The 26,699-nt window shown below is 50.3% G+C and overlaps 9 protein-coding genes across 9 annotated transcripts; 3 read left to right on the top strand and 6 right to left on the bottom strand.

Moving 5' to 3' along the window:
• Positions 1-314: 314 nt before the first annotated feature.
• ASPBRDRAFT_40945 (60S ribosomal protein eL31) lies at positions 315-988 on the bottom strand. Its single transcript, XM_067624461.1, has 2 exons — positions 877-988; positions 315-802 (listed from the first exon to the last, which is right to left on the bottom strand). The coding sequence occupies exons 1-2, from the start codon at positions 949-951 to the stop codon at positions 596-598; spliced, it is 282 nt and encodes a 93-aa protein (XP_067480524.1). The 5' UTR covers positions 952-988; the 3' UTR covers positions 315-595.
• Positions 989-1,925: 937 nt separating this feature from the next.
• ASPBRDRAFT_40942 (carbon-nitrogen hydrolase family protein) lies at positions 1,926-3,032 on the bottom strand. Its single transcript, XM_067624460.1, has 2 exons — positions 2,866-3,032; positions 1,926-2,778 (listed from the first exon to the last, which is right to left on the bottom strand). The coding sequence occupies exons 1-2, from the start codon at positions 2,918-2,920 to the stop codon at positions 1,952-1,954; spliced, it is 882 nt and encodes a 293-aa protein (XP_067480523.1). The 5' UTR covers positions 2,921-3,032; the 3' UTR covers positions 1,926-1,951.
• Positions 3,033-3,954: 922 nt separating this feature from the next.
• ASPBRDRAFT_498999 (uncharacterized protein) lies at positions 3,955-5,715 on the top strand. The gene is made up of 3 exons (XM_067626447.1): positions 3,955-4,391; positions 4,448-5,069; positions 5,325-5,715. Exons 1-3 carry the CDS (start codon positions 4,278-4,280, stop codon positions 5,591-5,593), a joined length of 1,005 nt encoding a protein of 334 aa, XP_067480522.1. The 5' UTR covers positions 3,955-4,277; the 3' UTR covers positions 5,594-5,715.
• Positions 5,716-5,837: 122 nt separating this feature from the next.
• ASPBRDRAFT_122428 (uncharacterized protein) lies at positions 5,838-7,242 on the bottom strand (the record flags this gene model as incomplete). Its single annotated transcript, XM_067617514.1, has 2 exons — positions 5,838-7,032; positions 7,109-7,242. 2 exons carry the CDS (start codon positions 7,240-7,242, stop codon positions 5,838-5,840), a joined length of 1,329 nt encoding a protein of 442 aa, XP_067480521.1.
• A 1,095-nt stretch (positions 7,243-8,337) lies between these two features.
• ASPBRDRAFT_40938 (uncharacterized protein) lies at positions 8,338-9,861 on the top strand. Its single transcript, XM_067624458.1, has one exon. The coding sequence runs from the start codon at positions 8,797-8,799 to the stop codon at positions 9,793-9,795; it is 999 nt and encodes a 332-aa protein (XP_067480520.1). The 5' UTR covers positions 8,338-8,796; the 3' UTR covers positions 9,796-9,861.
• Positions 9,862-10,852: 991 nt separating this feature from the next.
• Positions 10,853-12,388, bottom strand: ASPBRDRAFT_122785 (oxidoreductase, short-chain dehydrogenase/reductase family; the record flags this gene model as incomplete). Its single annotated transcript, XM_067617544.1, has 3 exons — positions 10,853-11,776; positions 11,832-11,902; positions 11,968-12,388. The coding sequence occupies 3 exons, from the start codon at positions 12,386-12,388 to the stop codon at positions 10,853-10,855; spliced, it is 1,416 nt and encodes a 471-aa protein (XP_067480519.1).
• A 1,352-nt stretch (positions 12,389-13,740) lies between these two features.
• On the top strand, positions 13,741-14,490 carry ASPBRDRAFT_498816 (uncharacterized protein). Its single transcript, XM_067626442.1, has 3 exons — positions 13,741-14,003; positions 14,057-14,360; positions 14,454-14,490. Exons 1-2 carry the CDS (start codon positions 13,831-13,833, stop codon positions 14,229-14,231), a joined length of 348 nt encoding a protein of 115 aa, XP_067480518.1. The 5' UTR covers positions 13,741-13,830; the 3' UTR covers positions 14,232-14,360; positions 14,454-14,490.
• Positions 14,491-17,039: 2,549 nt separating this feature from the next.
• atg2 (putative autophagy regulatory protein Atg2) lies at positions 17,040-24,313 on the bottom strand. The gene is made up of 3 exons (XM_067628448.1): positions 23,672-24,313; positions 17,329-23,541; positions 17,040-17,274 (listed from the first exon to the last, which is right to left on the bottom strand). Exons 1-3 carry the CDS (start codon positions 23,831-23,833, stop codon positions 17,257-17,259), a joined length of 6,393 nt encoding a protein of 2,130 aa, XP_067480517.1. The 5' UTR covers positions 23,834-24,313; the 3' UTR covers positions 17,040-17,256.
• Positions 24,314-24,835: 522 nt separating this feature from the next.
• Positions 24,836-26,559, bottom strand: ASPBRDRAFT_121485 (putative CECR1 family adenosine deaminase; the record flags this gene model as incomplete). The annotated part of the gene is made up of 2 exons (XM_067617430.1): positions 24,836-26,376; positions 26,433-26,559. The coding sequence occupies 2 exons, from the start codon at positions 26,557-26,559 to the stop codon at positions 24,836-24,838; spliced, it is 1,668 nt and encodes a 555-aa protein (XP_067480516.1).
• Positions 26,560-26,699: the final 140 nt, after the last annotated feature.

Below are 26,699 nucleotides of genomic sequence, written 5' to 3'. Positions count from 1 at the left end.
AGGATATAAACTTTCTCTAGAGTTAGTTTCTTTATTAGATGGAATCAAACCAGTAGTCTCCAGAATACTAATAAGAGGGACTCCTTAACTCTTCTTGGACGGACAGGGTCCTTCCTAGTGGTGTTCTACCATTTATATTTACCCCAGGCGAGTTAATTTTTTTTCTAGAGCTGCTTGCAGCAGCTCGTACAACTGTGATGGCTGATAATATGGCATATGAAGCCTGTATCTGCTGCGAGCACCAGAGCTACAGCCATTACATTATACTCAGGGAAAGGAAAACATAAGTGAGGAAATAACAGGTCGTGACATCAGCAAATTCCCATACGGATTACTACAATGAGATCAGTCTGGTACTCCGGTTCACGTATTTCTACTCCAAGGTACTAATCAATGGAAGGACCAAAAAAATGATTTTGAATTTTTTTATTATCTCTTCCAAAAAGCCGAACCCCGTCCCGTTGCATCATCCATCATGAATAAAAAAAGAGAACCCGTCAAGCTTGCAAAGAATCTGGGCCTTCATTTTTTGGGGGGAATAAGATACATGATGTCTTTTTGTTTTCAAATCGATCAAGGAGAATTAAAGAGTAATTTACTCCTCATCGACAACGGCGGTGTGAAGACCCTTGACATCCTTGACGTTGACAGCTTGGACGTAGGAGTAGAGCTTCTCCTTGGCGCCCTCCTCGTCGTTACGCTTGCGGGAGATGCGGACACGGAGGCGGTAGGGGACACCCTTGATACCGGCTTCCCAGACCTTCTTGTTAAGCTGGGGGTCGACACGGACGTCGGTGGTGCCCTATTCGAATGAGAAAACAGATGAATTAGCTCGTTTCGACTTGATGATATTAGAAGGGGGAAGGGGGAACTAACCATAGCACGGGTAGCGAAAGCGCGGATCTCCTTGATAGCACGAGGAGCACGCTTCTTGAAGGAAACACCGTGCATCTATACCCAAGAAAAGAAGGAATATTAGTCTTCCGCCCGAATGCCATCTGATAGATGTAATTTTGAGAAATTTTGCTTTGCGAAATTGCGGCCATAGAGGTGGACTTCATCAAACTAATTCTTCTTTTTATGGGATTTTTCTTCCTCTTTCAAAAGACAATCTGGTTCCCGATTGTTCCTCCACACACATGTAATCTTTCAGACAGGTGCGGCGGACTCGTCCTGAACCTCTCCCTCTCTCTTCTTCACTCTTCTGTTCCCGGAATTCGGGGAGTGGTCAAGGTGGGAGGAGGAATGAGGTTTCGGGCTTCCGCTTGTCTTTTTTTGTTCTCCGTCCAAATGCCTCCATGTTTTCGAGGTTCCGCGGAAATCGCTCGCAGATAGGATCGAATTGTGATGAATCTCAAGTGCAGATTTTTATTGGCTGTGTTTTCAACGTACTCTCTTGTGCATGTTGATGGTGTACTCCCGAGTGACAACGTCGGCGATGGCCGAGCGAGTCTTCTTGCCGGTCTTGACGGGGGCGGACATTTCTGTGATTGAAGAAAAATATATTGTTAGGATAAGTTATTCTCGCGGAGAGAACGACAGCTTTCAGGCAAATCTGCGGAGAGATTTCACTCACTGAATGAGGGACAGAAGTGTCGGCTGTCGTGGGCTGCAGTGGTCGTCAACTGTCAAGGATGAGGAGATTTCGAGATGGTGTTTTTTCGTGGTGCTGGTGGGTTTTCCAGTGCGGCTCGCTTATCGCCTCTGCGCCCGCTGATTCGTCCACCAGGATAGCACGTGACTGTCTTCCCGCAGCTATCTCACTTTCTAATCGCCTGAGGCAACAACCGATCCCGCTTCAGGCTTGCTTACTTGCTCTCCTACTGTGGACTAACTATCGCACTCTTCAAGGACAACGGTCGCGGACTAGGTTCATCAGTCGTTCATTTACAGGCTAGGCTATGGCTGGCTCGCAGCTTACATTCATCGCAACTTAATACAACGTGCAGGGCTATTTGCTGTCGGCACTCACGTCCGGGTACAAATCGAAGCGCCGCTGCGTGTAAATGGGAATACCCTTCCTCGTGTTCTGGATCGTCTCGTTATCCAGATCCGCGTAGATGATGTCCTCCTTCTCCTCCGTCTCGGCCAGCACATTCGCGCTGGGATCCGCAACCAAGCTGTGACCATAGGCATGGTACGAAGCGCTCATGTCGCGAGCGGGACTGCACAAGGCCACATACACCTGGTTATCAACGGCGCGGGCACGAGCCAACAGCGACCAGTGCAGAGGACCCGTGGTGGTGTTGAATGCGCCCGGGTAGACGAGCATGAAGGCGCCCTTCCGAGCGGCAATCATACCCGCCTCCGGGAAGCGGATATCGTAGCAGATAGCCAATCCAATTTTACCATAGTCCGGCAAATCGACCACAGTCAACTGGTTACCAGGGGACAAGACTTCGCTCTCCTTGAAAGTAATCTTGCCGGGGATGTCGATATCGAAGAGATGAGTCTTGCGGTGGGTTCCAATCAAGGCACCGGTGGGGGAGAACACCAGGGATGTATTGTAGTACTTTTTGGTAGTTGGCTCAAGTTCCGGAATGCTACCACCCACCAGGTAGGCCTTGGCTTCCGCAGCGATGGACGAAAGCGCATGGTAGGAGGGGGACTGTTCTTGGGTGGGTGGGGAAGGAAGCAATGTCTCGGCGTATTTAGGGAAGTATTGAGTACCGTAGGGAGAATTGAAACATTCCGGCAGGACGATGAGAGAGGCACCAGCTTTGGCGGCTTCGAGAACCTTGGAACGAGCATGTGCGAGGTTTACTGTCTTGTCGGCGCCTAAAGATCCTCAACCCTCAGCATTAATTTCAGGTCAACTTGGAGGGAGGGAGGTGGGGGGTGGAGAGAGATCGCAATCGGACGCACCTGAGGCCAGTTGGATTAGAGCCAGTTTCAATGGTTTCTTGAGAAGAGAGGCCATGGCTATCGAATTTGAATTACAGAAGTAGTGATAGAAATGTGTCTGAATGGGGGTGGGTGAAGGAGACGCGAGGCGAAAGAGTCAGAGGGAGACAAGGAGTTGGAGAGTCGAAGCCATGCGGGGAAGCCAGTCCTTCCCAGCCGATAGTTAACTAACTGAACTTAAACTAACTTCGCTCTTCACCTTCACTGTCTAGTTAGTACATCCTTCCATCATCTCCCGCAACTCACGTTATTGCTAATATGACCCTAATATATACTTTTTCCATCAACTCTTCTCTACTCACCATCAACCTCACAGTATGCCATTGATTCAAGGGAGCACATGTGTGATCCCAAAAATCGCCTAACTACGGAGAAGGTCTCCCGGATCAAGTCAGGAATGCCCACCGTGGGCGATTTGTCTAATCCACCTTCTGCAACCATCAGCCTTGATAAACTAGTATGGACGAACGGACGGACAGACCAGGGATCCTCTCCGCCATTCTCCAAGAGAAATAGCTGGCAAGGCAACCTCAAAGCGACGTCGCTGGGTCCAGAGCACTGTTATACTATGCTTCGGCGGGGAATAATTATCGATGCAACGTACACACACACTATATTACCATATAATATAGCAAGTCATAACCTACAGTCTTGTACAACCTTCTCGACTCTCTCGTTGCGCAGCGAGAAGAAAGACTTAAGTCTCACAATTAAGAGGTGCGACTGATTGGCGATGCCTGTTACACAAGGAACAGCAACGAATGCTACCGTTCTCCCGGGAGCGTCCCTGGCTGAGATGTTATAAGCACTCATCCAATCACATGTGGCCGGAGATAAGAACCGACATGCTGGCAATGTGTTCTCGTATGTTTAGGGCCCAGAATCAGGCCTATGGTCCTAGCTCTATCTGCAGTCTGCACACAAGCTTAACCATGCCGCGTAGGGTTGAACTACTCTGGATAGATGTGTGGGTAATCAGTCTCCTGCACCATGTAACTCTAGCCCACACACGCCTCTGGGCCCCTCGTATGGGACCCTCACAGTGCACATAGGTCCAGTTTTATTCGATTCAGGGTACATGTATAGCTCGAATCACATTGACCATTCGCCATCCATTGTGTAACAAGCCTCTCTCAGAACGTTGCGTCGCTGGGTCTGTCCATGCCGTTCCAGGAAATCTTGGCGCCATCAAGATGAATTGCAAGTCGTTGCAATGATTCCTATATATTGAGAAAATTGCAACTTATCCAGGTCACGTTTACGCCCCGGCTTCGAATTCGTCTTAAGATCTTCCTGGTATCCACCGAGGCCTCCAGTTTCTACTAAAACGAACATTCCTGCTTACCTCCTCGCCTAACTGCTCCCTAAGCACAATGCCGTCTCATACACATACAGTTATCTTGGCACTGGCTCTATCCAGTGCTTCACTATTTGCCTCGCCTGTTGGAGCTCATCCTGTTGAATTGCAGGCTAGGTCTCCCGCACGTGTACGTTCACCATTATGATATAGATTTGTGAGCATATTGTGTTGACTGGTATACAGGATGAGCAATCGGTCGGGCTTCTGGCTGTCAGAGGCAATTGCCCGCAGAAGAGAGATGTAACTGCAGCAACGGGTGCCGCACTTAACGGAGACATTGATCAGATTTCTGGCAACGGCTGCGATGATGATGATGACGACGATGGCTACGGCAGTTCTGATGGTAATGATGGAGACCTTGGTGCGACTGGAAGTCTTGGCATTACTGGATTGACTGACACTGAAGGGACAGGCTCTGGAAGCAACAACAACAACAACAACGGTTCTGGAAGCAATAATGGCTCCGGGAACAACAACAATGGCTCTGGAAGCAACAATGGCTCTGGTAGCAACGGTTCTGGAGCTAATAACAACGGTTCTGGAAGCAACAATGGCTCTGGTAGCAACGGTTCTGGAAGCAACAATGGCTCTGGAGGTAATGGCTCTGGAAATAACAACAATGGCTCCGGGGGCAATGGCTCTGGTAGCAATGGTTCTGGGAACAATAATGGCTCTGGTAGCAATGGTTCTGGAGCTAACAACAACGGTTCTGGAAGCAACAGTGGCTCTGGAAACAACGGCAACGGTTCTAGTGGGAAAGATGACAATGGCAGTGGAGGCAGCGGCAGCGGCAGCGGCAAAAATGGTAAGGGCACCGGTGTTGACAACGTTGGCTCAGGCACAAGCCTCGTTATCACCATCACCCCAACGGAGGATGAGAGCAGCGGTGACGGTGGTGGTGGTGCAGGCACAAGCTCAACCTCCAGCATATCGTTAGCAATCTCAAGCAACGGGGTGTCGGGCTATGCCAGCACCAGCCCCAGCCTCAGCTATGATCATTCATCACCCGATGCCGAGCACAGAGAATATGAAATGGTAGCTAAGAGAGATTCTTCTTCAGATAACCAATCTTCTTCGAACGGTAACCAGCCCGGCGAAATCGATACCAACAGCGGCAGCGGCGACAACAATGGCAGCACCAACACCGGCAGCGGCTCCAGCATCTATATTAGCGAAACAGGCAGCAACAACAACAGCAGCTCTTCGCCCAAAGGCAAGCCCAGTGGTAGTGATAAAGATGACGATGATCAAGATAGCAAGAGTTCAGACCCTGTTAGCTCGTTGCTCTCGAATGTATCGGGCTTGCTTGGTGGGATTCTCCGGCGCTAGGTGATGCTTAGTAGTCGTTATATCGATTGTTGCGCAAGACTGTAAGTGGTGGGAATAATAATAATAATAATGTGATTTGGGAGGGGGGGATAAGGATTTACAGAAACTGTTGTTTCTTTTGATTTTTGGTTTGTTGCTGGTTACTGTTTACTGGTAATTTTGGTTCTTTGATTTGTTTGGAAGTCTACTTACCTGTTTTACTTACTCACTTACCTACCTAATTGATCAAGCTCCTCGTCGCTTGTCACAACAATAATCCAATCCATTTCGGATAGCCAAGATAGCTCGTAAGCGCACGCGCGCAGACTCGCATATCTTCTTTTCTTCCCACCAAATCGAACCGCCTGCTATAATCCTTGAATAAATTCAGCCCCTGCCTCTGGTCCTCAGGAATTCGATCCCAAAGTTCCACGGTTTTGTCCTCGGAGAAATCGAACGACGTCCCATAAAGCACAAAAAGCCTCGCGATATAATGCAACCGTGGAGAATGCCAATCCACATCTAACCAAGTCATTCTCAACCGCCAGGGCATCTTCCGCACCGCCATGCCCTCCTCCCAGAGCTCTTTGAACGCGTACCGGCCTCGTTTGCCACAGACGGCGTGCGCAATGCCATTACTCCCGTAGGCAAGGTGAAACAGCATCCGATCCACAACCACGTCTACGGGCACTTCGTCCGCTGTGACTTCCGTATCGGGATGCTTGGCGCGTGTCGCGGCGTGGAACCTGATTGAGGGGGTAAGCGATACCATTGTTGCTAGGGTGGTTAGTGGTGTTGATAAGGGTACGCTGTATCCTCGGTAAGGGAAGTTCTGGGCCGGGCCGAAGATGGATGGGCGGATGATGAGGAGCTTGTTGGGGAAGGCATAATGGTTCTGGTTCTGGTTTTGGTTCTGGAGGAAGGTCTGAAGGAGGACCCGCTCGGAGAGGTGCTTAGCGTAGGCGTAGGGCCAGGGGAAATTGTGTGACTGGGACTCATATTCTGTTGCTGTGCCTCGGGATTGGAGCTCTTTCCAGGTTGTTGCTGTGGAGATGGATGGGGAGGATGATGATAATGGATGAAGCGGGTATAGTGTTTCTCGGACCGAAATGTCGACGGCGGCCCGGGAGAAGGCTTCCGCGTAGAGATGACTGTTCGCGAAGGCAGAGGAAATGTACACGAAGCGGTGGAGGTGGGGACAGGATAGCGCGATGTGGGCAAGCCGTTCGGTAGCGCCGATGATGCTTTGGGATAGTTTGTGGAGCGGGTCCACGAGGTTGATGGAGGAAGCGGCGTGGATGATGATCTCGGTGGTTGTTTTAAGGAGTGTAAGCGAGGTTGGGGGAAGGGCTAGATCTGGCTCTTGAATGTTGCCGTCCAGATAGGTGATCAGGTCCGACGAAATTAGCGTGTCGGACATGGACTTGGGGAGGATCTTTTGCCATGTTTGGATGGCCCGACTGTTTGGAAAAGAGATGGAGATCAGCACAGGGATTCATTTACACGTTACGGGGGGCTGTGTATGGTAGAGTTTACTGCTTGCCTCCCCGGCAGAGGAGATATATACATTTTGGGCGAGCCTGCGAAACCAGCCGCAGGACTACTGCGGTGCCCAGGAAGCCCGTGCCTCCGGTAACGAAGATGGTTTTCTGTGAGAAGAACTCCCACATGTTGTCATTTGTGCCTGAGATTGGATAATGTATCTTCAGTACTATATGAGTACTGAGTACCGTATCTTCATTTCCGGGGCCATTGTTGGGGTATAATATAGTGATTGTGGGGAGGAAGTCCGGTATAGATCGATGAATACCAACTACGGGCATGGTTCACGATCAAGGAACCACATTGTCACTGGTGAGCTTAGACAGTCACTTCGAGTATGAGAGTCATTATGGTAATAACCATGGCACGGTCTCATCCAGAACAGGCTTGCAACTGTGTCAATACCAACGGTTGGTTTCCCACAACGTATAACGGCGGCTAGTTCACCGAGGTTGATTAGATAGAGTTGGCAGGTTGGCAGGACAGGAGATTGAGATTCCGAGTTGGTGGAAAGTTTAACCGGGGCTGGGTGGCGAGAACGCCGGAGACTCTTGGAGACTCAGAGAGGACCACTTGGAGATGGGTCGGTGGAATCGAACCGGGAGCCCCTAGAGCCTATCCAGGTTTAGAGGAGTGGGTTTTAGCCTGAGGATGGTCAACTCCGTTGGTGGCGAACTCCCGCCCGGATTTGTTTGCCATTTTGCCTCTGGGAGGGCTTGTTGAATTGTTGAAGAGTTGCATGTGCAACCACTGCAGGACGTGAAGAATGCAAGCCACAGTTCGCCATCACCAATCAAGGATAGAATGACAAAAAGTGACCGATGGAAGAAGCAGCCGATGGGGGAGATGAAGCAGAAGAAGCAGAGAAACGAAGGAGAAGCCGAAGAGACGCCGGCCTGGCTGAGTCATGGCCGGCTAGAGCCGAACAGGGACTAGACTGAACTGGAATTCTCGAAGAACAGCAAGACTCACTCAATCAAGGCATCTTTTTTGTCTTCTCTTTGCAAGTGCACGGAATACAAACTGCCACTTCCTCTTGGCCATGGCGAGAAAAGCAATAGCAAGTTAGCAACAATAATACGGTGATTAATGAAAAGGGGGCCTGCATTACTCCTTTATTATTATGGCTTGGAAACATGGCCCAGTCGGTGATTCCCTACTTCCTCGACTTCTTCTCCCTTCGAGTCTCTCTCTCCCCTTTCTCCTTTTCTCTCTGATCCACACACCCCCCCAAACCGTTGCCGTTGATTGATTCCCTGCGGCGCTTCCCCACGGCGTCCGTCCAGATTCATCCCAAGGTTCGACCGTCACTCGACGTGCCTAATTCGTTCCCTTCTTTTCCTATTTCTTTTGGAAGAGGAATATTTCTAATTTTCCTTTTCCTTTTCTAGCCCTGCCGTCTCCCAAAACTAGACTCCCGTGTCCCTTTTCTACCCACCCGATACGAGAATTGGCCACTGTGCGATTTCGCCTTATATTGCACTCGGGAACGCGCGCTCTCTCGTCCCTCCCCTCCTCCCAGGGCTCCCCTGACGTCCAGATAGCCTACATCCGTCGACCACCATCTTCATTCCATCCATCTGGTCCGGGTAAAACAGGCCTCACAGGGTTCTCTCGCACTTTTGCCAGATATTGTCAAAAGTTGTCCCGATTTCGACCCCAAGACAACAGACTCCGTCATCATGTTTGAGGACTTCTCCTTCTCGTCTCCGTCGTCCACCAGGCCCTCGCGCCTGGCGCTTGATGGTGACGACCGCCTCATGGTCGACAGCGACAGTTCCCTCATCTCTCCCATGTCGTCGCGCTGTCCCTCCCCGCGCTCCCATCGCTTTCCCCGGACCGCGTCTCGCTCACGCTCCTCATACTTCCGCTCCGCACAGCAGCCACCCACCTCCGTGCCTTTCTCTGCCTACGATCACAAGCGGCTCTCTATCAGCACCTTGACGCGGAAACTCCACGAGCACACTCTTCAGAACCCGAACGGCCTGCAGCCCGAAGAAGCCGGTCGCTTCGATCGCCCGGCCTCCCCAACCCCATCGGATCTGGGCATTTCGACCAAGTTCCCGGGCTACGTCCTCACCCCGCCAGACACCGATCACGATGACGAGTCCTTGACTTCGGGTTCCCTCTCTCCGCAATCCTGCTCGCCGTTCCTGAGCCCAACCTCCGTGCCCGCAGACTTCCCCGTAGCCGACAACATTGATCTAGGCGGAAACGCCACTACCGCCGCTCCATCGTCAGATGCCTGGACCGTTCGCGCTCAAAGACAGCAGATCTCCCGTCTACAATGCAACCAGTCTGATGTGGAGGCGGTTCGTCGTGCTTTGGTGTCCGATGACGAGATCATGCGTTCGGCCATGTGCAGAGACTCCATCTGTGAAGAGGATTACCACCCCAGTTCGCTGCCGCCGCAGTCATCGCCGCGGAGACGGGCCCTGACTCTGTCGCGGAATCGGTTCCGTGGCCAGGCTTCTTCGGCGGCGTCAGCGGAATCAGCTGGTCCGGAGACCCGGGCACGTCGGAAGAGTAGCGTCAGTGCGTTGGCGTCGTCACATCGCATTGAGAAGAACTATCACTGCTCATCGCGAGAAATGCATAAGAAGAATGAGCAGGGGTTGAGGCGGAAGAGCCTTGTGAGTGCGGCGTTGGCGTCTATGGTGGAGCAGGGGCCGGAGGAGTAATTCTCATTCTCTCCTCGATTCTTTCTGTCTTTTCCATACATTTCTTCCCTTCTTTATCTCCTTCCTCTTATTGTATTATTTCTCATTTTTTTTTTATGATATTTTCATTGTTTTGTTGGATTTATCATCATCTCTCAGGGTTCGGGCTTTTTGTGTGCATGTTGAGAAGGAAAAGATACCCAGATTGTGTAACCGGTTACTTTGTCTTACTACGTTGGTACTGTTCCATTTTCTTCCGTCCTGTTGTGTTGTCCCAAATATTTATCCTGTCTCTGTTACAGATTTACACACTGTAAATATACGCTTTATCACTACCCATTACCCATTACCGTTACTGTTACCGTTACCGTTTACCGGTGTTTCACTACTGTTTATCACATGAGCGATTTGTGTCCGATCTGGTCGGCTTTGATTTGATCTGATCTGCATCTCAGCCCGTTGTGTTTTCAGTCTCGATAGTAGTAGTGGTGGTAGCCATATAAACCATAGGTGATACACGATAAGCATATAGCATGAAGCATAGCGGGAATATAACTGCTTGTAAAGTTTCACGACAACAGTGATGAGGAGAAACAAGAAACAAGACAAGAAAGAGATCTATTTGCATTGCATCATAACCCAGTCTTCAATATCAACAATGAAAAAGGATAACGAGCTCCGCGGGATTCCTGTCAAAGGAACATCCCGGAGATGAAAACCACAATCGAGCAATTGGGGAGGGATTATGTCTGGGTGGCGAGGGTAGGCAGGATACGTGTGGCCCATGAAGTATCAATCAATTAATCAATCAATAAAATGGGGCAAATCAGGCAATCATGGCTGCATATCTGCATGTATGGATGCTGCATATGCACATGCGGACGAAACGGCAGGTAAGCAAGCAAGCAGCAAGCGAGCAGCAGACCCGGCATATAGAGAGAAAGTGGCGTAGCCGAAAGTATAAAGCAGAGCTGAAGTTACTGCGGGGGCAATAAATCGGTTAAAAAAAGAGAGAGAGAAGGAGTTGAAGGAGCGGTGAGGGTATCGAATGAGTGTTGCTGCAGAAGCGAATTTGGCGTTACTGCCGTTTCTTTCGAAACATGCTGTATAGCCGTTTGAACGGGTTTAGTGGCCCCGCATTGGCCTTGTTATTCTTTTTGCGTTTCTCGAGCGATCGCTTGGAGATGTTGTGGTGGATGTGGATTTTCTGCGCCTGGTGTGGGGATGGGAACGGTGAAGGGCTGGCGTAGGGGGACGGAGGGTTCGAGTACAGCGGATGGGGTAAGCCCGGTCCGTCTTGACTGTAAGAACCTCCTTGCCAGAGATTCATGTCGTAGTACCCTGCTAAGGGTGAAACTGGCGATGCTGGGTACTTCTGTCCGTCAATGGGGAAGGGAGCCGTGGATGGACGTGCCAATGACATTGGCGACGGGTAATCCCCGTCTTCGTGGATGGGGGAGCCCGGCTCCCCCAGATCGCTTTCATCGGTCCAAGCCCTCGGTCGCAGAGGCGGCGGCCGACGTTGTGTGTAATTTGGCGATCGTGAGTATCGTGATTCCGTGTCTTCGGAGCTCTTGGGCTGTAGGCGCTCGGAGATGGATGGTATAGGCTGGTGTGGAGAATCGCCCACGAGCTCTTCATGGACTTTCTGTTCGTCTTCCTCAGGTGCTGGACTCAAGGGTGCAATGTTCCGAAGGTACTCTTCTTCAGATATCATGAGCCGCTCTTCAGTCGTCTCTATATACGATTCCCGCTGGTGGCCGGTCGAGTCGCGAGATGAATAAGCGTCGACATCCTCGATGAATGAGACTATGCGAGCGAAGTTGAGAGATTCATGCGGATTGACGATTTCGAACGAGGTGCCATGATCGATGACAGTTGCAGTTCGATTCTTCATGTTGAAGAGGATTGAATCTGAGCGGGTTCGGGTGTGCTTATGAAAGGAGCCTTCCTGGTCTGGATTTGAATCCGGATATTTCTCCAATCTGTCACGAAATGTGTCCTGCCATACCCCATGTTAATATGAAAGATGCAAGTGCGGTCGAGATTCCACCTACTAATAGCCTGTGGGGGTTCGATTTGGAGCATATCGGGCTGTCCGATGAATGTAGTTCTACATTCGGCGACACTGGGATAGCTGTCAGCAGTCCGATGCATTATGCCACTCTTGCATGTGAAACCATAGCCACTTACAGGCGAACCCACGCAGACTCTCTGGCCCCTGCTCACTCATAGCGCTGGGTGAGTAAGACGGGGACAGCGGGGGAGGGCTCGATGCCGCGGACGACACGGAGAAGGGATGCGCGGAGTGATGCGGATACATTGGGGTCTGATTTAGGTGTAATGCAGCGTTCTTGCGCTTCAGGATCTTCCCCTCTTGACTGTCCAAGACAAAGGAGTCGCTGTCGGAGAGTTGTCTGCGATAGTGGTGAAGGGACAATGTGCCTGGGAATGCGGGCTGGCACATGGCCGGACTCGTGGTAGATAACTGTAGAGGGTCAGGGTCGAGACCGGGGGGAATTGATGATGTCGAGATTGAGTTCATGGCGGGTTGTTGGTGTAGAGATCCATGGCCCGTGGACCAAATATCCATGGTTATGGCCACGCCAGGCATCGCCGAACCCGGTTGTCTGATGCTTAAAACAGAAGGTGGAAAGTAGTAGTACCTGAGAACCCAGTCGATGAAGGTTAAGAATGAAACGAGACCGAGAACCACCCGGGGATTTTGCGAGGTTGCATTGAGCAGCACAATTGGATTGTTTTATTCGTTGGGTCTAGGGGATTTAATGTTTTTTATCAATAATTCTTTTTTTTTCCCCTTTTCTTTGAACATCCACACAGGATGTTTTTGTCATATGTAGTAGCAGGGCAACGGTGCTATTAGCATATTTCCTGCACGTTGATGTGACGGTCGAGCAAAGGGGAGTTAAATGAAAGCGAGACAAGGTGTCTCAATTGACTGGATTGGGTAAGAAGTATAGAGGAGGGAGGTAACACAATACAATGAAAGTATAGAAGGAAGTAATAAAAGTAGTAGTTACTGATCGCACCTGGCAATCATCAGAATTACTGGGATGACCGTGCGAGGAATGGTGAGTAAGTAAGTAGTAAGTAGGTAAGTAATTAAGTCGACGGTAAAAACGAAGAAAGACCCTGAAGAAGACAGAACTGGCCATGGGCTGATGAAAGAAACACCAACTAACTAACTACTCGTAACTAGTAAAGAAACAGCAGCGTCACTTGACTGCCAGGTCAAGCTGCAGTTGACGTGCATCGCAGCCAATCAGGGCGATGGCTCCGTTTTCAGTCTCAAAAACATGACCAGTCCAGCCCACTTGGGCATCAACTGCGTGGCTAGTCGACAGTAGACAGACAGTAGAACAGACAGTAGTATTCTCTCTCGGTGGATCCAGACAAAGTACGACGGTGGTACTTACTACCATCCATCAATTATGTACCGTTGTAGACTCAAGTAGGAGAACGACAAAGTGAGAGGGTGTCCATCCATCCACTCCCCGACCGAGCGTCATCATCATCCTCCACTTCCACTTCCACTTCCTCATCCACTTCCAACTTGCACATCCCCATCTTCTTCCCCCCTTCCCTTCTTTCCCACCTCTGACTGTCTCGTTCTCTGCCTCCTCCTCATCCTCCTTCTTCCCTCCCTTCCCCCCCTTACCTCCTGATCAAAGACATGAACCATCCGAATGACCTTCACCAGTAACCAATCTACATTCCTGACGATCCTGTTTCAACCCTTTCCCATCCTAGATGGTTTGAGATATGCCATTCGGGGCCACCCATTCGTCCGCAGCCTTTTCCCCGATCATCGTCCCGACTGCCAATCAACGTGGTCAACTCCAAGTGTTTCATAAGTCGGGCGCATTCAAGTCAGTCCGCTTCTATATTTGCCTGCTTTGCCCATTCCTTTCTTTTGCTCCCTCCCCCCCGTTCATATGTGTCCAGTCACACTAGGCATCCTCACATCATCACTCTTGCGAACCGAGCCATGCTATACGTCCAATCCGTCTGCAATTTGAGTTTTCCATACATCATATGTGGCTACGATGGTTCCCTCTCAATTCAATGAGGCTGACGGTTTCTGATCCACTCGGTCGAACTCTACTACTCTCCGTACTCCATACTCTCTTCCCGTTCCAGGCCTTTGTCCCGTCCCCAAAACACCTTGGTGACCTGATCGCCATTCGATACCACAGTCCTTGGTTAAGGTTGTTTGAGGTGCCGCAAACAACTTGATATACTAATGCGACTCGAACTCTAGTATCATCGAGGAAATTTCTACTCTACATCATCTGTGTCAGGGTACTATTTTAGCACCAAGCTCGGATTTTCTCCGTTCGGCCAACCGACTTGTAGCGTGGCATTCTCACCAACGAAGCCAAGACCGCCATCTCATAAGCCACGAGAGGGAACCACTCTCCATTGAACTACGTTGACCGAAACTGCAAGAGTGGAAACGTCATCAAGACTGTTCGTGTAGAGCGCTGTACCTGCCAGTGTTTCACAAAGCACTCTGAAAGTTGTGGTACGCCTGATCGTTACTCAGGGAGCTTAGTACATGTCATGTGAGTTTCTTAGTAAAATGCCAGGCAACTCTGGTGGAACTTGCCCGCAGACCCCAGATTTCGAGGCAGTGCAGAAGACTGAAGGATAGTAAGGCCTAGACTGAGCCATCGCTGTGTGGCTACCTTTTTAGTAAGTAGTAATGTCAGGTCCTCGAGCCAATGACTGGTGACTAGAGATGCCTTTGCCCTTCATGCACTCAAGCCCTATCATTGGCTATACAATTGACAACGTCAATGAGGAAACCCCCAATAACGCATCAGTATCTCTATACACTCCGTCTCCTCACCACATTCGGAAGCTCCAGCTCAATGTTACCAGCCCTGGTCAGCAGCGCGAAATCCCCAACCAATCTTGTCGACATCGACTATTACGGCAAATGGGATAATTATCCGTGACACTTCTCTTGCCGTCACATCCATGTCTTCTACACAACTCTACTCCGAGCAATACTCAAGACCCATGAATGGATTGTGTCATGTATTGGGCAGCGGATACGAACCGCATCACCTTTGCCTTGTCGCCAGATCGAATCTGGACGCGTTCTCGCAGTCTAGATCTCTTCGGATATAGTTACTGGAAGCCGATCTATGAGCTCCAGATGACTTCATGCAACTACCCCTGAGTCTACACTGATAACATCATGCGATCGATAGTAAGCTAGGAGACCTAATCTGTTGTCCAATGTGCTTGCTATCTCTGTCGTCGGTTTGTATCTTGTCATGCGGGAGTCACTGAAAATAATTAGCAACGTGAACGGTGGTTCGCCAAGTGAGGCAGTGAGCTAAAATTAAATAGTGGCCGCCAGTAGACTAAATAAGGCTATACTATGCGGTCAACGATATCTCTTCTCCTTCAACACCGGAACATGTATAGCAAACCATAAGGTTAGTGGCCTGAAAACATCAGTTGCACGGAACCATCATCCCAAAACCTTGAGCTACAGCACAGCTTCCGTACACGAGCACTGCCGAGAGCATCATTCTAGGAACAAGGAATTCTGACAAGAAAGTATCAAACACTTGATTGGTGCCCTGTCTGTCTATGCCGCCAGCCGAGGAACAAGGCACAACCGCGTAGGCACAAGTTCCGAAGCATAATATCCATGCGCCATAGCTTCAACCAAATGAAAGCGTCATTCTTTTGTTCAATTCAACCTCGATAGTTGGCTGACGGTTCCCAACACGAGCAACAGCTTCAAACAAAGAAGTCAATTCGTATTTTCAAGGTCTAAATGCCCTCACTGGACCCACTTGCTAGAGGAAGTTACATCTGCGATGAACCTGAACCATGGAAGCATCACGAATTCGGTACTTTACTTCGCACGGGCCTCGGAGGCTAACTCGTCTCAGATTGATACGCCAATTTCTAAAGAAAGCTCTCACAGAGTGCTTGAACTTAATAAGTCGGTAACTTCAGATGACGCGCCAAGAGGGCAGTAGATAACTACTAACTATCTAGACGTGACCGGCCGGACCGGCCGGCCTTAGTTAGTGTGGCTGGCCGGATCTCCGTACGAACTCCACACCCGCATCTGCCTGCCAGTGTCGCGTCTCATTTATCTCCATAGCTGGGATGTATCTACATGGCCCCAATTCATCTCAGCAGTCTCGCTCTAGCCTGCACACAGAACCCACATACATGGAGCGCTCCGACTCCACTACAGAAATGGTTGACTCGTCGGATCTATCACAAAACGCAGCGGTGACGGCCATAATCTCCATTGTGATGGCTCAACTTGACTCCAAATTGAGCTTTTCCCGCCCCCGGAGCCGATGAGCTAGTTATTTCAACGGCTCAGTCAAAAACATGTCAGTCGGAAAATGTGCCAGAAGCCAAAAGTACGTTGCACTACCACGGGGCTATGAGGGAGACTGCGATCGGTGGTGAACTTTTCTTCGAAAGAAATCTAGATGATCGGTTGGCTGGGCTAGGAGTGAACCATTTTCCATAGAAACTCGATGTATAAATGTTGGGATCAAGAGAGATAGTCAGATAGGACAGGTTAGTTAGTTAGTAGTTTGTCATTTACCCTTGTCGGAAGGGAGGATTAATCTACTCAAAGTGAAGTCCAAGTTAATCAGCTTCCGGCGACGTTGGTGTCCCAATAGTTACTGGTGAGTAAAAGTACCCTCAATGCGCTATAGAGAGAGGCTAACTGTATCTTAGAGGAACAGCAGCACGACCGATGGAAGTCCAGCAAGCACTCACCGTAGTACAGTCCAAAGATGTCATTGATAAGGACTTGCTTACTGTGAACGGCCACCGATATGTTGCTGCATACTTATTTATGCTCCACTGTCCATTCGTAGTCATTCCACCACAGAACCACTGCTGAAAGATAAGCCGGTTCTCCCTTTCTTACGATCTTGACTGCTACTTTGTAAGACAACTTGCCTCTATAGCGTACGCTCAAAAGAGAGATGAGGAAGACTATAAGAATATTGCTGTTCCCTTAGGGTATATTTGATTTAGTTGGGCTACTGTACACTATCCACAATACATAAGATATCCAAAGAAAGTATGCAACTACAACCTGGCATAATCTAGCATCTTCATATTTCACATCCAGTCTACCTGCCGCAAAAACAATCCCACTTGATAGCCAATCTTAGTCAAATATTATCAACAGTCCAACACCAAGTCATGCTTAACAAAGCCATCATTGTATCAAAAAGAAAAAAAAAAAAAAAAAAAAAAAAAACTCAAAAGGGGTAGTAGTGCTAAGCAAAGAATCATCCGTCATAGTCATCATTAAATCAGTCCCAGGTAACCTGCCCGCAGGTGGAATGTGTGACCTGCTCCAGTAGATGTCCCAATCAATTATGCACCAAAACCATCCCAGGAAGAGAGAACTCGCGGGAAGCATTGCCGAACGATATAGTTTACGGAAGGTCGTTAATGGTGTTTGTATTTCTGCAAGTATAGTTAGCATACTGTCAGTTCTCAGTCGGCTGGTATAAAACTTACGTCTTCCATCTTTCGCCGGTTGCTAGGATCCAATGTGTTTCCAGCCCCCAGCAGCGTCTGCCCCACGGCCTTGGAAACGCCGATTGCAGGTCGGAGAACCACGGTTGGAGCACGCTTCCAGACAGCTTTTGCGGCGGCCTTGGCGCTTCCACTCTCGATGACTTCGCCAGGCACTGCTACTATGGCATCCCGTGTCACAAGCAGATCGCGCTCCAGCCCCCGGAATGCGCCTCGGAGACCTTGGATCACCCCTACTGGTTGATCGGCGTATAGGGAAATCTTCTTCGCCTCTTCATCGTCACCGTACTCGTCTTCTACGCCAGCTCCCGGAGCATTAGGAGCAGTGAGGATGTCTTCGGCGCCCTGAAGGACCGTCTGAGTTCCGATAGCAAGCTTGGCACCCAGTTTGACCAGCTCGTTCGATGTGGTCTTCGCGAAAGATAATGCGCCTTTCTGAATGCTTCGTACAAGGCGACCGTCTTTGCGGTACTCGCGCACAGGTATGGCCACTAAATCTTTCACTCCTCCGCCCACATTGACTAGAGACCGGATGGGAGCAAGACCAGCCAGCACGCCTGGGAGCTGATTCCTCTTAATATCTGGCATCCAGATGTCGTTGAGCGTTTGTCCAAGCTTGTCAAAGCCCGACACCCCGTAGATGATGACATGTCGCATGGTCATGTCAGCTGCATCCAGTATGAAGAAATTCATGAACTCGGTTGTTCGGCCAGATCTTAGTCCCGCATAGTCAACTCGCTTGGGCTTAAAGTCGAGCCTGACAGGAACGGCGTTCACCTCGACTCGCTGTAGAAACGGTACATCGCTCGGAGCAGTTGGAGTCGGCGCTGAATCATCTCGGAATTCAAAGAAGCGGCATATGAAATCCAAAGCGTCTTGATCAACATGCAACCTCAGTGGGAGAATTGTCGCCTTGAGCACGATCTCGGTTGCAGCGAGCTGAGGTACCGGTTTCACGGTCAAGATCTCCAGATGAACCATGCTTGTCCCACTTTCCTTTTCGCCCGCCTCGTGCATATATGTTGCGAATTTCTTCCACGTAGAAGTGGGAACATGATCAAACACCTCCAGGTCCTTAATGCGAACATCCAATGAGCTCTGCGTTTCCCCGGAATCAGGTGGGAAAACGACCAGGTCCGCACATATGCCCTTGAGTTCGAATGTCATCTTATGGTACTTGCTTCGAGACAAGCGCAGCTTCTTTCCTCGGACCGAGGGCGATTGGCTTTGCCGGACTGTGGCCCCAGTGACAGTTGTCGTGGTCGCGTAGCTTCCGGTTTCACTAGCGAGGTCGTCGATGTTACGATTGATGTCATTACGGATGTCACGGGGATCTTTATTGGCAGGAACACCGATATAGATCGAGTTGAACAAGCAATCCCCAATCACAGACTCTTCTTCATCGTCAAAGCTGGGAGATGCTCGGCTGCCAGCACGCGCACGCCGTTCAATGGCTTTCCGCTCCACATCCTTCACAGCTTTCGATATGGTGTCCCTCGTGCGCTGCCAGTCATAACCGTCGAACAAGTTCCAGATGACGTGCGCATCACGGACTCTAATTCGCAGCGGGCTGTTCTGAAGCTTGGAGTCGTCAGGGAGTCCGTAGGTGTGATGGGTGGAATCCCATCGATGCGCTGTACCGCCAACAGCAGACTTTTGTGCGAAGTGATCCTCGCGGAAGTCCAGCTCGGAGAGACTCGATGACACATGGCACTGCGAGTGGAAGCTGTCTAGTAGTTCGTTCGAACCCGCCATCATACCTTCCGTCAGAGATCCATGTTCGGAGACCGCACTGACATGTTTGAAGTCACTGACGTAGTCGCGCTCATCTTCCAGATATCCCTCTCCCTGATCCTGATCAGCGGAATCCGTCGTTCCGGATGGCTCCGGCGTGTCCGCAAAGAAAGCATCTCCGGTAAAGGAAGATAGCATATCCTGAATAGGGAGGACCTCCGTACGGTACTTCGCAGCTGTGCTCGGAGGAGTGGGAGGCTGAAGCCCATTAAGAATGCTTATGAGAGTCTGCGTTGAATCGGCACACGTTTCCAGAATCAGCAGATCATCTCTAAGCTCCACATCGAGAGATTTTGCTCCATCGTCACTCAGTCGCACTATCTTGACAATGGCCGTGGCTGAAGATATTGTGCAAACTGTTACAAAGCCGTGCTCAATGAAAGACTGCACCTGGTTGCTGTGTGGAGGAGCGGAGCTTCTTCTTTGAACATTGTCTGCATATCCCACGTTTGCCACATCGTCTATGATCATGACAGATGCTTTCCGGAGCTCTAGTGTGGCATCAGAGGACACGGGGTCATGTATCGCGCCGGAAAACTTGGCGTTGGTGAGCACTACGAGACCCTTTGCACCGGTTCCGCGCGGATTGAGACCGAGCACGCAGTCTCGAAGGTCAACCGTTAACTTTATAGGCTTTGAAGGGATGTCAGAACGCTCCCCTTTCTCCGCTGCTTGAACATCGTGATGTGGAGGTTGCAACTCAGCGAGGTTGGCCAGAGAGCTGGCCATGTTGGCAGCCACATCCCCAGTAGTCATATCGTCGCTTAGTCCAAGGAAGGCGATGATAGATGGGAGTTTGTATTCTGCGCGGAAGTTATGTAACTTCACTTTGACCGTGGGGTCCATCTCATCCGCAATATAGCGAGCCATCAAAACCGGGAGTGGACTCTGGCTTACGCTGGATTTGTGACCGATTGCCGACGCTTCGCCCACGAGTTCTTCGTCCCGATTTCTAGCAACTGTAATGGAGCCCAGCTGCGCAGCAATGAGCGACGGTAGGCTAATAAACGCTAACTCGGTGTTCCGAAGAATCGCGCTCATATCCCCCACCTTCCCACCTAAATGTACCAGAACCTCAAGCTCACGAATCAGTGCAAGGGTCAAAACACCAGGCCTGTCATCTTCTGGTAGGTACTTTGTGACATTCGACAACCGGCTTAACTCATCAGCCAGCTGGGAGATGGAGTCAAGGTCAGTGGTTCGGGAAACAGCCACCCGTGCACCAGAGATTGTAACGCAGAGTACAGAACCCTGCCTCCGCTGGCGAAAGAGCGTATCAAGCATTATATCATCATCCTCGTCGTACTTATCCTTGGACGGAGTGATTAAGCCAAGAAGTCGATCCAAGTCTTCTTCCTTCGGAGAGAATCGGTACTCGATTCTGATATCGGTCAGGTTTAGTTTGGCGGGAGCGTCCCGAGCATCGTCCAAAGGCAAGGGGCCGTTCAATTTGGCCTTGTCTATCTGCACTGCTATGCCACTAGGCCTGCTAATGATCTTGGCAGCTGTAGTCCTCAGCTTGACATAGTGGGTCTCTCCGACCACATCTGCTGCAAGTCCTCCGATCCTAACATTGACCTTTAAAGGTGCCGAGCCCGTCCCCTCACTCGCTGTCGGCGGAGGAAACTCTTCGAAATGTACACCACGAGGACGCTTCGGGGCTTCGTTCTTCAGTCCCTTCCCAGATGAAGCCGACGAGATCGAATTTCCAAGTTCCAAAATCGTGCTCAGTCCGCCAAACCAACCTATCGCCTCTTCCAGCCGCTGTATGTTCATATTGAGCTGTAAAGGAAGTGTCATTAGGTTGACTGTGGTAGAATCAGGTGACTTTGTGATGGAGAGGTCGATATCCCCTTGCTCAGCCGACAGGACGTCTCTAACAGAATCGCGCATTTTGAAATCTTCGCTGAACGAGATCAAGTGCTCAGAGGCGAATCCGAGGCTGAACCTTTTTATATTCAGATGGAGTTTTGTGATGTCTTTGTCGATCGAAAGGTGAGATTCAAGACCCGACAGGCATGTCTGCAACAAGATCTCGTTATGCAGGAGACCGTACAATGGTGAGCTATCTGTTTCGCCAGGGTATGAGTGTCCTGGAACATGCTCGACAAACTTGATTGAAAGATTGCGAAGAGCCAACTTGATAGCCTGTCGCTTCTGCACTTCCTGTGGCTGGCTTGTGTTCTGGCTGACCTCGCTATCATTACTGAAAGCATGGAGAATCTTGTGTCCAACTTTGAGCACGAGCCAACCGATGGCGATGTCGAATTGAAGTTCCGCGGAGAATACCTCAATCTCCATGTCGTTCTGGCTCCGTTTAGACTGTGTCTGCCCGTCACTCTGTGAAGGCCGAGAAGACTCATACCCGTATGAGGCTGGTCTGATCGTATCACTGCGACTTCGTGTAGAAGCCCTCCTGCCAGGAGGCGCAAAGTAGTCTTCAGCTACTGAATCGCGCAAGCACGCCGTGGTCTCTTCCAGACCGCTAGTGTTTTCTTCAGTGTAGGACGCAGATGGGGCGTCGTCCGCGCCGTCGCCATCTTCATCCACGGAAGGTATAGAGATGACGACCTTGTCGATACTGAAGAACCGCCTTGCAACGTCCGGGAATTTGTTCAGGCCTGTTGAACCTTGGGGGAATCCTTTGTCAGTCGGGCCATGTGCCTCAGGAGAATCACTTATTAGGCATTCTTGCGAGATATGCGACCCTGCTTGAGCAGTGAGTTTGGGGGTTGCGATCGCTTCTTCATCATCCTCATGATCCTGATCCATATGATGTATGTCGCGCCCGTCGTCATGGTGCACATGAGCAGGTGAGTCCCTGACAACCGTAGATTCCGGGGAGTCCCAGGCACCAGGAATGTTCGGCATGAAGCTTCTAGACATGGAGTCATGGCTTATAGCACTCATGTACATACTCTGTGCCTCCTCAGTAGAAAAGAGCCTTGATTCGGAAAGCTCCTCCTGATTGAAAGAACCAGATGTTGAGCTTGTACTACTCGCTTCCGAAGGAGGTACAGAGGTAACAGGCGATGTTTGGTTATCGGCATACAGCTGGGGATCTTGAGCAACCCCTGGCTCTATCGCGGGCAAGGCTGGTCGAGTAGGAACATCAACCGCTTCAGGATATTGCAGCTGATCCTGTGCGAGGCTAGTGACAACTGGTACCTGTGACCTAGGCGCAAGGATCATAGCATTTTGTGTATCACTGTAGTGTGATGCTGATCCGACGGCGTGCAACTCTGGAGTCCGAAGGCGCGGGGTATCTTCATTACCCAAAGTACGTTGACCGACTTCCGGTGAAAAGTGACCTATGCCATCAAGCTCATCGTCATGAAGATGCGAATCGATCACAGAATCGAGATACGCAGGGTTATCCAATATCTCATCGTCAACTGGTAGGTTCTGCGACTCTTCCATGTAACCATAGCTCCTGGTCTCTTCTTCTGTGTCGGCGTCGGAGAATCTGCCGTCATAGGTGTACACAGATCCTTCCATTTCGGGCGCATATTGTTCTATTATCTTCGATTCTGACATCCCACGAGTTGGCTCGAATACTATCGACCTTGTCAAATCTAGTGCGGTGTCCTCTTCAGACGCGTGCTCAGACGGCGGGGACGAAACATGGCTCGGGGGAGGGCTCGGCTTTGGCTGCAAAAGACTCGCTGGAGACGTACTCTCTGGAGACGTCGGGGCAGTGAACCTTGAGTAATTAGAGAAAACGACAGGCTCCGATACCAAGGCGACATTGATATCAGAGAAGGAGATCAACCTTCGCTGATTGCGCGATGAAGCCTCATCCTCACTTGATGGTGAAGACACAGCATCCACCTTGACTTGTCCAACAGTCAGTAACCCTGTGACCAAGTCAGGCTTATCTTCCGGCTGCCTCTTTAGCGGTGCATCCTGTTTCGTTTCCATATCGACCCGGATGGCTATGTCATCCACCTGGACCTGCAGACGGTCTGCGACACCTTTGAGGAACGCAGCAACGAAACTGGGCAATGAGACCCCCTCATTGCCGTAACCAAGCTCCTCTTCATCGTCACTACCTGAGGTGGGTGTACGGTGAAGGACCTGGGATTGAGACGATATGGCAGCCTTCAGTTCTTCTTTTTCCTCCTTTGGTTCAGCTTGGAGGAAGGATTGGGCGAGGTCGGTCGGATTGGGGATGATCGGATCGGAGCCAGAGTCATGACCGGGACCAGATCCCATTGGTCTGTCGCCTTGTCCAGCATGGCGAGTCTCGTCGGAAAGTAGTTTCAGATGGACGTCGATGCCGCTGGCCTGACAGATGATGCCGCTGCTGTAGATATCCGCGGGGACGGTGATCTTGAGGAAACCAACACGAGCGCTCACGAGCTCACTTGAGACAGGAAGGTGAAGAAGCGTAGATAATTTCTGTTTCGGTATAGAGTTTCTGATTAGCACATGCCGGATGGCCGAAATCCCAGTGGGGGAACAGCAACGGATTGATGATAGCCAGGAAAGCTAGAGCTCATCGGGGGGGCACGATTATTAGTGCACTCACATCCAGCCTCAACCCAATATCTCGTAATTCCACGGTACTTCGTTGTCCCCAGCGAATACCGAGACTGTCCAGATCAAGAGCCTCTGTATCGACGAGCTCGAGACGAGATAATGCATATCGGAGCAATCGCTTCTGGAAGAACGACGGCAAGAAGTAGGCCATTTTGTGGGGGGGCAAAGGAGCCGGCGGGGGCTCATTTGAAGATGGCAACTGTCATCTGAGCAAAAACATAATAAGGCAACAAGGACAAGAAAGAGACGATCGGAAAAGTTGAGAGATGCCTTGCTCCTGGACAGGCACCAGCACAACAGGTGTCGGGGAAACAAATGCGGAGGGTTTGCTGAAGGGCCGGAGGGAAGGATGACGTTCGGGGATGTAGGCGCTAGTGGAGGAGAGAGATAGCGAAGATCAACCGCAATAGTCAGGCGGAGCTTGGGCCGGGGCTCCCCAAATCACACCATGACAACTCACACCTACGTCGAACTTATCGCCTCATGGAGGGCTTTTTTGAATTGTCAACCAAGAGGATGCGCTCGGTTCCGCGTTAATGTCCAGAACAGCTGGCTGAAGTGCAAATGCCGGGCAAGCAACTGCCAGCTGAAGCATGGCAAAAAGAGCGATTCGTTCGGGGTCTGGTGGGCTCTCTCATAGACTAATTCAGCCTCGGTCTAACGGTGGTGGACGGAAAATAACTCAATAGATAACTACCACGAGAGTGGAAAAAGTAAATAATAAGAAAATTTTACTGATGAAGAGGAAACAATTCAACGGTCATCCTGCTGCAGGATCTCTCCTTTGTCCCCCCGATCGAACTGGCTCGTGGAGTAGTCCGTCATCCGCTCTCCTGGAGTTCCAAACTTCACTGGAATAAAACATGCAGCAGCCGACATGATTCTGCTCACCAGGATGCTGATCATACTCTAGTCTAGTCTACATTGAATTCCACTCTACCTGCGACCGGTTGAACTAACGACTGCTGCGATGAGGCAATGTTCTCCTGTAATGCTGCAAGCGTTTGTTGCTTTGCAGCAACAAGCACGTTCTGCTTATTCATCTTGGCATACCGCCATATCATTACTAAGCAGTTCTCTTCATAATGAAGTTTAATGCAACTTTTTGAAGAATGATACCCAACACAGTATGGGTGGAATGTGGGATAATAAACTAGTCTTGCTCCTCACCTTCCGCCTCCGCAAATTCCTCTGTAACCCACTGACAAAACTTCTCAAAATCTGCATACCATTCCTGCAAACGGCTAGCCTTCGTTCCCTCCCCCAAGATCCCTTCCCGAAGATCGGACAGCCACTCCGCCGATGGCTGGTCTTGGTAACAGCTCCACCGGATGGAGTTCTCCACCATCATTGCAAGGCCCGTAAGACCCATGCTGTCAATCCCTTGAACCGCTTGCCAGAACTGCCGTGTTAGATCAATCGGTTCACCCAGCAGACCCGGCGCATCGGTACCAAGAGACACAGAAACACCACGGGATAATAAAACAGGGAGAGGATGTGTCTGTATACCGTCGGTGAGTCCATGCATCTCATCTGAGAGCGGGCTGCACTCAATCAGGATCTTTTTCTCCTTGATCAGCTCGACCAGTAATGGATGTTGGCTGAGCGTGAGCCCACCGCAAATCCTCCGCGCCCCCAACAAGATAGCATCGAATAAACCTTGGTCTCCTCCAGTTCTCAAGGATTCGCCAGCGTGGAAACAGAACGAGATATCCAATCCCTCTGCAGAGCACTCTTTGCGAAACCAGAACAGTATGGGAACCAGATCAGTGAGCGAGTTCTGATCACCCTTATTTACGATCATATCGAACCCGCAAATCGTATCTGGGTAATCATACTTTGCCAAGATGCAATCTTTCATGTTTTCAACAATGTCCTTCTTTGACAATGAGCGCGGACAGGCCCATATAATCCGCGCTCCGTAAAATCCTTGCCCTTCCAGCGTTCCTTGGAATCGTGCAAGTTCTTCTTGAAACACGTGGCACCAATCGCTATGGCCTTGCTCGGGGATATCCTCCCCTTCTTTGCGATATGGGAAGGTAAAAGTCGTCCTGAATTCCACGTATCTGATCCCATCGCTCCGTAACCGAGCAAAAACATGTCGCAAGCATGCCCGCAGAATAGGCTCATAGCTGAGCAGGGAATTGACAAGCGGCATTGCACGGTTATGATAACTTGCACGCCCGGCTTGAGGGATACATCGGCTTCGCAGCCATTCACGAAACCCAGTTTCTCCCCCATATGGAAAAGAAGAGGCCGCCTTCCTCAATGGAACGAGACTCGAGGGTTCATACGCAGATGACCACACAGTAGGTCTGTCTGCCACGTCTTTTGACGCCGCCGACGAGTATTGAAAGGCGAATGCCTTCTCATCCAAGTCACCCTGGGATATCAAAGGCTGCGTCGCAAAGACACACATTCCTGGGGTAGTGAAAGCCACATCGATAAGAAAATCTGCATTGATCATGGCATGCAATGGAGCATGCAATAGAGAGCCTTTAGGCATCGCCTTGACGATTCTCCACAGCTTCGTCTTCTGCACGCTATCCCAATCAAGGGACATGGCCTCGGGAAAGCGAGCATCATCTAGACCCAACGAAGAAGACAGTTGGTGTAGCTCCTGGTCGCGGATTTTGGAAACAATGTTACAAGCTCTAGCAGCTGTTGGAGGCAAAGCCTTGGTGAGATTGCAATCTGGTATCGTAAATCAGCCAAGTCCAAGTATACCATTGGAGCGTGATACTACCCACCATGCCGCTGCTTTTGTTCTTCCAAGATGAGCGAACTCCGACCCCGCATATATTGCTGGATAAAAGGATCGTCAACTTGAGGAATACCCTCCTCGAGTTGCCACTCCTCACTCGATTGCGACTCCATGTGGTGCAAGTTATGCATATTGTAGCGTGTGTAACAGATTGGCGGGGTAGAAGTCGATTCAGGTACCTTGAGCTGGCGAAAACAATGAGGTCATATCACAACGCCTGTCTCTTGATCCTTGCTAATTAGCTTGTATTACT

This window comes from Aspergillus brasiliensis (assembly GCF_001889945.1).
Source record: "Aspergillus brasiliensis CBS 101740 unplaced genomic scaffold ASPBRscaffold_4, whole genome shotgun sequence".
In the NCBI taxonomy this organism is placed as follows: Eukaryota; Fungi; Ascomycota; class Eurotiomycetes; order Eurotiales; family Aspergillaceae; genus Aspergillus; species Aspergillus brasiliensis.
This window is presented reverse-complemented; position numbering and strand designations above follow the sequence as displayed.